The following is an 11,018-nucleotide window of genomic DNA, read 5'->3' on the forward strand; positions in this document are numbered from 1 at the left end:
GGACGAATCAGTAAGTGACTTTCCTGCCCCCACTTTACACCTGCAGGGCAGAATGAGCAAAATAGCACGACCTCCCCACCCCCCACCAGAACATGTTACCACCGCCCTGCGCTCACCCGAGTACTCAGCACTTGCTGACCCAAAGCAAACAATACAGAAATGGCGGCTGCAAAGGTTTGTGAAAGCTTCCTTGAGGCAATGGCCGTGTCTTCCTTCATCTGAAAGCCGATGGCAAGATGGGACCCTGCCTGGAACCCTCAAACCCATCCCACACCCGCTCCACGAGGACTCTGGCTCAGAAGCATCCATCGCTTTAATAAACATAGAAAGCTCCTCGAATAAGTTGGCAGGTCTCGTCGAGGAGCGCTTCGGGTGACCCGTCCACGATGTCCTGGATCACCTGGCAGGTGCCATCAGCCAGTTTCCCGATGACCCTGCATGGGCCTCTTGTAGTCAGGAAGCGGGTGGGCTGCTTATCAGCTGAATATAGCGTCTTACTTCCTGTGAGGGGCGCCACAGTGGTGCCAGTTCTCATTGGCATGTCTGATTCCTCCCTGGGTGAATGGATGGTGGCCTTTGACGTTTCTGTGAAGATCAAAGTGACCGCCAGGGTTTTCACCCTAGATGCTCCCAAAGTATCAGTGTGGGCGGTGCTACTCGGTGTTGCAGGAGGGCAATCTCTAGGCAATGCTTCGACAATCAAGTGGCAGAACCCACCCACCAGCGTCCCGGTCTCTTCACACACACCATCAGTGACTTTCTCTATCACCTGGCACGTGCCATCAGCTAGTTTCACGATTACTCTGCACAAGCTGTCCTCGATAGTCCCCTTTACTTTGCACGAGGAGCTGCTGGCGATGGTGGTTGTAGTCAGGGAGATAGTCGATATTTTGCCAGTGGTCTGTGGTACACTGCTTTCAGTGAGGGCTGCAGCTGTCGTTACTGGTACAATGATTTGTGAAGTTGTTGTTTCTGTGGTAGCTGTCTTTAAAGCTGTTGTAGACAAGGTTTTGATGCTTGAAGTTATTTCTACAGGTTTTGAAGTGGTGCCAGTGATGATATTAGGTGCAGAGGTTGTTGCGGGGCAAATTGTATCCACTGCTTCATCAATCAAGTTGCAAACACCATCGACCAGTTTCCCTGTCACTTCACAGGCACCATCAGTGACTTTCTCTATCACCTGGCACTTGCCATCAGCTAGTTTCACGATTACTCTGCACAAGCTGTCCTCGATAATCCCCTTTACTTTGCACCAAGAGCTGCTGCCGATGGTGGTTGTTGTCAGGGAGATGGTGAATATTTTGCCAGTGGTCTGTGGTGCATTGCTTTCAGTGAGGGCTGCAGCTGGCGTTGTTGGTGCAATAATTGATGAAGTTGTTGCTTCTGTGGTAGCTGTCTTTAAAGCTGTTGTAGACCAGGCTTTGATGCTTGAATTTATTGGTACAGGTTTTGAAGTGGTGCCAGTGATGATATTCGGTGCAGAGGTTGTTGCGGGGCAAATTGTATCCACTGCTTCACCAATCAAGTTGCAAACACCATCGACCAGTTTCCCTGTCACTTCACAGGCACCATCAGTGACTTTCTCTATCACCTGGCACGTGCCATCAGCTAGTTTCATGATTACTCTGCACAAGCTGTCCTCGATAGTCCCCTTTACTTTGCACGAGGAACTGCTGGCAATGGTGGTTGTAGTCAGGGAGATGGTGGATATTTTACCAGTGTTCTGTGGTGCATTGCTTTCAGTGAGGGCTGCAGCTGGCGTTGTTGGTGCAGTAATTGGTGAAGCTGTTGCTTCTGTGGTGGTTGACTTTAAAGCTGTCGTAGACCAGGTATTGATACTTGAATTTATTGGTACAGGTTTTGAAGTGGTGCCAGTGATGATATTAGGTGCAGAGGTTGTTGCGGGGCAAATTGTATCCACTGCTTCATCAATCAAGTTGCAAACACCATCGGCCAGTTTCCCTGTCACTTCACAGGCACCATCAGTGACTTTCTCTATCACCTGGCACGTGCCATTAGCTAGTTTCACGATTACTCTGCACAAGCTGTCCTCGATAGTCCCCTTTACTTTGCATGAGGAACTGCTGGCAATGGTGGTTGTAGTCAGGGAGATGGTGGATATTTTACCAGTGGTCTGTGGTGCATTGCTTTCGGTGAGAGCTGCAGCTGGCGTTGTTGGTGCAATAATTGGTGAAGTTGTTTCTTCTCTGGTAGCTGTTTTTAAAGCTGTTGTAGACCAGGTGTTGATGCTTGAAGTTATTTGTATAGGATTTGAAGTGCTGCCAGTGATGATATTAGGTGCAGAGGTTGTTGTGGGGCAAATTGTATCCACTGCTTCATCAATCAAGTTGCAAACACCATCGACCAGTTTCCCTGTCACTTCACAGGCACCATCAGTGACTTTCTCTATCACCTGGCACGTGCCATCAGCTAGTTTCACGATTACTCTGCACAAGCTGTCCTCGATAGTCCCCTTTACTTTGCACGAGGAACTGCTGGCAATGGTGGTTGTAGTCAGGGAGATGGTGGATATTTTACCAGTGGTCTGTGGTGCATTGCTTTCGGTGAGAGCTGCAGCTGGCGTTGTTGGTGCAATAATTGGTGAAGTTGTTTCTTCTCTGGTAGCTGTTTTTAAAGCTGTTGCAGACCAGGTGTTGATGCTTGAAGTTATTTGTATAGGATTTGAAGTGCTGCCAGTGATGATATTAGGTGCAGAGGTTGTTGTGGGGCAAATTGTATCCACTGCTGCATCAATCAAGTTGCAAACACCATTGACCAGTTTCCCTGTCACTTCACACACACCATCAGTGACTTTCTCTATCACCTGGCATGTGCCATCAGCTAGTTTCACGATTATTCTGCACAGGCTGTCCTCAATAGTCCCCTTTACTTTGCACCAGGAGCTGCTGGCGATGGTGGTTGTAGTCAGGGAGATGATGGATATTTTACCAGTGGTCTGTGGTGCATTGCTTTCAGTGAGGGCTGCAGCTGGCGTTGTTGGTGCAGTAATTGGTGAAGTTGTTGCTTCTGTGGTGGTTGACTTTAAAGCTGTCGTAGACCAGGTATTGATACTTGAATTTATTGGTACAGGTTTTGAGGTGGTGCCAGTGATGATATTAGGTGCAGAGGTTGTTGCGGGGCAAATTGTATCCACTGCTGCATCAATCAAGTTGCAAACACCATCGACCAGTTTCCCTGTCACTTCACAGGCACCATCAGTGACTTTCTCTATCACCTGGCACGTGCCATCAGCTAGTTTCACGATTACTCTGCACAAGCTGTCCTCGATAGTCCCCTTTACTTTGCACGAGGAACTGCTGGCAATGGTGGTTGTAGTCAGGGAGATGGTGGATATTTTACCAGTGGTCTGTGGTGCATTGCTTTCGGTGAGAGCTGCAGCTGGCGTTGTTGGTACAATAATTGGTGAAGTTGTTTCTTCTCTGGTAGCTGTTTTTAAAGCTGTCGTAGACCAGGTATTGATACTTGAATTTATTGGTACAGGTTTTGAAGTGGTGCCAGTGATGATATTAGGTGCAGAGGTTGTTGTGGGGCAAATTGTATCTGCTGCTGCATCAATCAAGTTGCAAACACCATCAACCAGTTTCCCTGTCACTTCACAGACACCATCAGTGACGTTCTCTATCACCTGGCACTTGCCATCAGCTAGTTTCACGATTACTCTGCACAAGCTGTCCTCGATAGTCCCCTTTACTTTGCACCAGGAGCTGCTGCCGATGGTGGTTGTAGTCAGGGAGATGGTGGATATTTTACCAGTGGTCTGTAGTGCACTGCTTTCACTGACAGCATCAGCTGATGGTTCTGGTCTCATCATTAATGTGGTTCTTGGTAGTTCGCTGGGGATGGCAGCTCTTCCCACTGGTTTGTCTGTGCGGCTATTTACAATAATAGGATCATAGGTTTTCCTGGGGCAAATAATAGCCACTGCTACATCAGTCAAATAGCAACCTCCTGGAACAAGCTTTCCTGTGACTTGGCAGACACCGTCTGCGACTTTCTCTATCAGATGGCACGTGCCATCAGCAAGTTTCACAATCACTCTGCACATCCTGTTTTTAACCCGCCCCCTCACTTTACACGAGACGCTGCTGCTGGTTGAGGGTGTAATTTGGGAATTTGTGAGTATTTGATGAGTAGTCTGTGATGCTTTCATTTCAGTGAAATCAGCAGTGGTAGGTATTGGTACGACAACTGAAACAGTTCTTGGTGCTGTTGGTGCTGTTGGGGCTGGTGTAGACCAGGTATTGAGGCTTGAGGGTATTGGTACAGGTTTTGAAGTTGTGCCAGTGATGATATTAGGTGCAGAGATTGTTGTGGGGCAAATGGTATCCGCTGCTGCATCAATCAAATTGCAAACACCATCGACCAGTTTCCCTGTCACTTCACAGGCACCAGCAGTGACTTTCTCTATCACCTGGCATGTGCCATCAGCTAGTTTCACGATTATTCTGCACAGGCTGTCCTCAATAGTCCCCTTTACTTTGCACGAGGAGCTGCTGGCGATGGTGGTTGTAGTCAGGGAGATGGTCGATATTTTGCCAGTGGTCTGTGGTGCACTGCTTTCAGTGAGGGCTGCAGCTGGCGTTGTTGGTGCAGTAATTGGTGAAGTTGTTGCTTCTGTGGTGGTTGACTTTAAAGCTGTCGTAGACCAGGTATTGATACTTGAATTTATTGGTACAGGTTTTGAAGTGGTGCCAGTGATAATATTAGGTGCAGAGGTTGTTGCGGGGCAAATTGTATCCACTGCTTCATCAATCAAGTTGCAAACACCATCGACCAGTTTCCCTGTCACTTCACAGGCACCATCAGTGACTTTCTCTATCACCTGGCACGTGCCATCAGCTAGTTTCACGATTACTCTGCACAAGCTGTCCTCGATAGTCCCCTTTACTTTGCACCAGGAACTGCTGGCAATGGTGGTTGTAGTCAGGGAGATGGTGGATATTTTACCAGTGGTCTGTGGTGCATTGCTTTCAGTGAGGGCTGCAGCTGGCGTTGTTGGTGCAGTAATTGATGAAGTTGTTGCTTCTGTGGTAGCTGTCTTTGAAGCTGTTGTAGACCAGGTTTTGATGCTTGAAGTTATTTCTACAGGTTTTGAAGTGCTGCCAGTGATGATATTAGGTGCTGAGGTTGTTGTGGGGCATATTGTATCCACTGCTTCATCAATCAAGTTGCAAACACCATCAACCAGTTTCCCTGTCACTTCACAGGCACCATCAGTGACTTTCTCTATCACCTGGCACGTGCCATCAGCTAGTTTCACGATTACTCTGCACAAGCTGTCCTCGATAGTCCCCTTTAGTTTGCACGAGGAACTGCTGGCAATGGTGGTTGTAGTCAGGGAGATGGTGGATATTTTACCAGTGGTCTGTGGTGCATTGCTTTCGGTGAGAGCTGCAGCTGGCGTTGTTGGTGCAATAATTGGTGAAGTTGTTTCTTCTCTGGTAGCTGTTTTTAAAGCTGTTGCAGACCAGGTGATGATGCTTGAAGTTATTTGTATAGGATTTGAAGTGCTGCCAGTGATGATATTAGGTGCAGAGGTTGTTGTGGGGCAAATTGTATCCACTGCTGCATCAATCAAGTTGCAAACACCATTGACCAGTTTCCCTGTCACTTCACACACACCATCAGTGACTTTCTCTATCACCTGGCATGTGCCATCAGCTAGTTTCACGATTATTCTGCACAGGCTGTCCTCAATAGTCCCCTTTACTTTGCACCAGGAGCTGCTGGCGATGGTGGTTGTAGTCAGGGAGATGATGGATATTTTACCAGTGGTCTGTGGTGCATTGCTTTCAGTGAGGGCTGCAGCTGGCGTTGTTGGTGCAGTAATTGGTGAAGTTGTTGCTTCTGTGGTGGTTGACTTTAAAGCTGTCGTAGACCAGGTATTGATACTTGAATTTATTGGTACAGGTTTTGAGGTGGTGCCAGTGATGATATTAGGTGCAGAGGTTGTTGCGGGGCAAATTGTATCCACTGCTGCATCAATCAAGTTGCAAACACCATCGACCAGTTTCCCTGTCACTTCACAGGCACCATCAGTGACTTTCTCTATCACCTGGCACGTGCCATCAGCTAGTTTCACGATTACTCTGCACAAGCTGTCCTCGATAGTCCCCTTTACTTTGCACGAGGAACTGCTGGCAATGGTGGTTGTAGTCAGGGAGATGGTGGATATTTTACCAGTGGTCTGTGGTGCATTGCTTTCGGTGAGAGCTGCAGCTGGCGTTGTTGGTGCAATAATTGGTGAAGTTGTTTCTTCTCTGGTAGCTGTTTTTAAAGCTGTCGTAGACCAGGTATTGATACTTGAATTTATTGGTACGGGTTTTGAAGTGGTGCCAGTGATGATATTAGGTGCAGAGGTTGTTGTGGGGCAAATTGTATCTGCTGCTGCATCAATCAAGTTGCAAACACCATCAACCAGTTTCCCTGTCACTTCACAGACACCATCAGTGACGTTCTCTATCACCTGGCACTTGCCATCAGCTAGTTTCACGATTACTCTGCACAAGCTGTCCTTGATAGTCCCCTTTACTTTGCACCAGGAGCTGCTGCCGATGGTGGTTGTAGTCAGGGAGATGGTGGATATTTTACCAGTGGTCTGTGGTGCACTGCTTTCACTGAGAGCATCAGCTGATGGTTCTGGTCTCATCATTAGTGTGGTTCTTGGTAGTTTGCTGGGGATGGCAGCTCTTCCCACTGGTTTGTCTGTGCGGCTATTTACAATAATAGGATCATAGGTTTTCCTGGGGCAAATAATAGCCACTGCTACATCAGTCAAATAGCAACCTCCTGGAACAAGCTTTCCTGTGACTTGGCAGACACCGTCTGCGACTTTCTCTATCAGATGGCACGTGCCATCAGCAAGTTTCACAATCACTCTGCACATCCTGTTTTTAACCCGCCCCCTCACTTTACACGAGACGCTGCTGCTGGTTGAGAGTGTAATTTGGGAATTTGTGAGTATTTGATGAGTAGTCTGTGATGCTTTGATTTCAGTGAAATCAGCAGTGGTAGGTATTGGTACGACAACTGAAACAGTTCTTGGTGCTGTTGGTGCTGTTGGGGCTGGTGTAGACCAGGTATTGAGGCTTGAGGGTATTGGTACAGGTTTTGAAGTGGTGCCAGTGATGATATTAGGTGCAGAGATTGTTGTGGGGCAAATGGTATCCGCTGCTGCATCAATCAAATTGCAAACACCATCGACCAGTTTCCCTGTCACTTCACAGGCACCATCAGTGACTTTCTCTATCACCTGGCATGTGCCATCAGCTAGTTTCACGATTATTCTGCACAGGCTGTCCTCAATAGTCCCCTTTACTTTGCACGAGGAGCTGCTGGCGATGGTGGTTGTAGTCAGGGAGATGGTCGATATTTTGCCAGTGGTCTGTGGTGCACTGTTTTCAGTGAGGGCTGCAGCTGCCGTTACTGGTACAATGATTTGTGAAGTTGTGGCCTCTGTGGTGGCTGTCTTTAAAGCTGTTGTAGACCAGGTTTTGATGCTTGAAGTTATTTCTACAGGTTTCGAAGTGGTGCCAGTGATGATATTAGGTGCAGAGGTTGTTGCGGGGCAAATTGTATCCACTGCTTCATCAATCAAGTTGCAAACACCATCAACCAGTTTCCCTGTCACTTCACACACACCATCAGTGACTTTCTCTATCACCTGGCACGTGCCATCAGCTAGTTTCACGATTACTCTGCACAAGATGTCCTCGATAGTCCCCTTTACTTTGCACGAGGAACTGCTGGCAATGGTGGTTGTAGTCAGGGAGATGGTGGATATTTTACCAGTGGTCTGTGGTGCATTGCTTTCAGTGAGGGCTGCAGCTGGCGTTGTTGGTGCAGTAATTGGTGAAGTTGTTGCTTCTGTGGTGGTTGACTTTAAAGCTGTCGTAGACCAGGTATTGATACTTGAATTTATTGGTACAGGTTTTGAAGTGGTGCCAGTGATGATATTAGGTGCAGAGGTTGTTGCGGGGCAAATTGTATCCACTGCTTCATCAATCAAGTTGCAAACACCATCGACCAGTTTCCCTGTCACTTCACAGGCACCATCAGTGACTTTCTCTATCACCTGGCACGTGCCATCAGCTAGTTTCACGATTACTCTGCACAAGCTGTCCTTGATAGTCCCCTTTACTTTGCACCAGGAACTGCTGGCGATGGTGGTTGTAGTCAGGGAGATGGTGGATATTTTACCAGTGGTCTGTGGTGCATTGCTTTCAGTGAGGGCTGCAGCTGGCGTTGTTGGTGCAGTAATTGGTGAAGTTGTTGCTTCTGTGGTAGCTGTCTTTGAAGCTGTTGTGGACCAGGTTTTCATGCTTGAAGTTATTTCTGCAGGTTTTGAAGTGCTGCCAGTGATGATATTAGGTGCAGAAGTTGTTGTGGGGCAAATTGTATCCACTGCTTCATCAATCAAGTTGCAAACACCATCAACCAGTTTCCCTGTCACTTCACATACACCATCAGTGACTTTCTCTATCACCTGGCACATGCCATCAGCTAGTTTCACAATTACTCTGCACAAGCTGTCCTCGATAGTCCCCTTTACTTTGCACGAGGAGCTGCTGCCGATGGTGGTTGTAGTCAGGGAGATGGTGGATATTTTACTAGTGGTCTGTGTTGCACTGCTTTCACTGAGAGCATCAGCTGATGGTTCTGGTCTCATCATTAGTGTGGTTCTTGGTAGTTTGCTGGGGATGGCAGCTCTTCCCACTGGTTTGTCTGTGCGGCTATTTACAATAATAGGATCATAGGTTTTCCTGGGGCAAATAATAGCCACTGCTACATCAGTCAAATAGCAACCTCCTGGAACAAGCTTTCCTGTGACTTGGCAGACACCGTCTGCGACTTTCTCTATCAGCTGGCACGTGCCATCAGCAAGTTTCACAATCACTCTGCACATCCTGTTTTTAACCCTCCCCCTCACTTTACACCAGACGCTGCTGCTGGTTGAGATTGTAATTTGGGAATTTGTGAGTATTTGATGAGTAGTCTGTGATGCTTTGATTTCAGTGAAATCAGCAGTGGTAGGTATTGGTACGACAACTGAAACAGTTCTTGGTGCTGTTGGGGCTGTTGGGGCTGTTGTAGACCAGGTATTGAGGCTTGAAGGTATTGGTACAGGATTTGAAGTGCTGCCAGTGATGATATTAGGTGCAGAAGTTGTTGTGGGGCAAATTGTATCCACTGCTGCATCAATCAAATTGCAAACACCATCGACCAGTTTCCCTGTCACTTCGCAGGTACCCTCAGTGACTTTCTCTATCACCTGGCACGTGCCATCAGCTAGTTTCACGATTACTCTGCACAAACTGTCCTCGATAGTCCCCTTTACATTGCACCACAAACTGCTTGCGATGGTGGTTGTAGTCAGGGAGATGGTGGATATTTTACCAGTGGTCTGTGGTGCATTGATTTCAGTGAGGGCTAAAGCTGGCGTTGATGCAATAATTGGTGAAGTTGTTGCTTCTGTGGTAGCTGTCTTTAAAGCTGTCGTAGACCAGGTATTGATACTTGAAGTTATTGGTACAGGTTTTGAAGTAGTGCCAGTGATGATAGCAGGTGTAGAGGTTTTTGTGGGGCAAATAATATCCACTGCTACATCAGTCAAATAGCAACCTCCTGGAGCAAGCTTTCCTGTCACTTCGCAGGCACCGTCTGTGACTTTCTCTAGCACCTTGCACATGCCATCAGCTAGTTTGACAAACACTCTGCACACCCCGTTCTTCATCCTCCCCCTCACTTTACACCAGACGCTGCTGCCGACAGAGGGCGTAGTCAGGGACATGTTGAGGGTTTGACCAGTGATCAGTGCTTCCATGCTTTCAGTGACAGCAGTAGTTGGTGGAGTTTGTATGATAATCGATGAAGTAGTTGTCACTTTGCTGATTGTCGCTGCCACTGGTGTCGTGAACAAGGTATTAGCTTTAGAAGCTGCACCCGCTGTCATTACTGTGGTGCCTGTCGTGCTCTCGTTTGAAGGTGTTGGTGAAGGACATATAGTAAGCCCTGTCCTGTCCATTAAAGAGCAGTCTTCCTCAAGCAGCATCCCTGTCACTTCGCACTCACCGTCTGTGAATTTCTCCATCACTTGACACGTCCCATTGACTCTCAAGATGGCTCTTCTCACGTCACACCAGAAGCCGCTGCCCACAGCTCCTTTTCTCTGCCTTGTTGGTCTAGGTGCTGAAGCTGTAATGAAATGACACAAGTGGTTATTCTGTACTGCTTTAAATTAGTATTCAGGCACATTCTACTGTGGCTTAAGTGAAAAGAACAGACAGCAAGCCAAGCCACAGGTGGGGCTCAAACCATGTTTAGATGGTGTATGAATTAGATTATGTCTTACTAATGCATGGTTTGCCCAATGCCACTTACTGTATGATTGGAGTCAACTGCGCATAGACTGCTTGTCAGATCTTAACTCTATATATGTTTCTTTAGTAGAAACCTGTTCCAGACCTGTACCTCCCCTATCGTAGGACTGTATCTGCGTACATCATGATCCCATCCGCCATATTGTAACTATCATTTGTTAGCCAGTGCCCATAAAACACTAGTGTACTCAGTTGCTCCCATTTAACCCATTAGTAAGCCCACTGAACCATAACAGAACCAGTACATTCTGACTATGCCTTGTGCTGGCTGTATTAACACTGTTATGCTCCATTTGTTTACCGTGCTCTGCCTACCGCTTCACACACCCTTTTACACTCCCATTTCCACTTACCACATCAGCATGGCTCTCGCTCAAGTTATTACACTGTCCCAGTCCACGATCATTTCCAGAGGGACATACACCAACCATGATACCAGTCTAGCCCCAGTCTATTGCCCAAGACACTACCCTCTACCCTGCCCCACGCCCTTCTTACCTAAAACAGCAGCTTTTCCACCTGAAACCTACATAAGCATCAGATTATCCAATCTTACCGCTACCTAAAGTAGACCACCTATCATTACCAGTCCACCACTTTCATGTACGCCCAGCTAGG

At 47.4% G+C, this 11,018-nt stretch overlaps 1 protein-coding gene across 1 annotated transcript; it reads right to left on the minus strand.

The window, feature by feature from the left end:
* Positions 1-313: 313 nt before the first annotated feature.
* Positions 314-10,111, minus strand: LOC138480461 (mucin-2-like). The gene has a single exon (XM_069612244.1). The coding sequence runs from the start codon at positions 10,109-10,111 to the stop codon at positions 314-316; it is 9,798 nt and encodes a 3,265-aa protein (XP_069468345.1).
* Between the last annotated feature and the right edge of the window lie 907 nt (positions 10,112-11,018).

This window comes from Ambystoma mexicanum, chromosome 5p (assembly GCF_040938575.1).
Source record: "Ambystoma mexicanum isolate Mex_15411 chromosome 5p, UKY_AmexF1_1, whole genome shotgun sequence".
Classification (NCBI taxonomy): Eukaryota; Metazoa; Chordata; class Amphibia; order Caudata; family Ambystomatidae; genus Ambystoma; species Ambystoma mexicanum.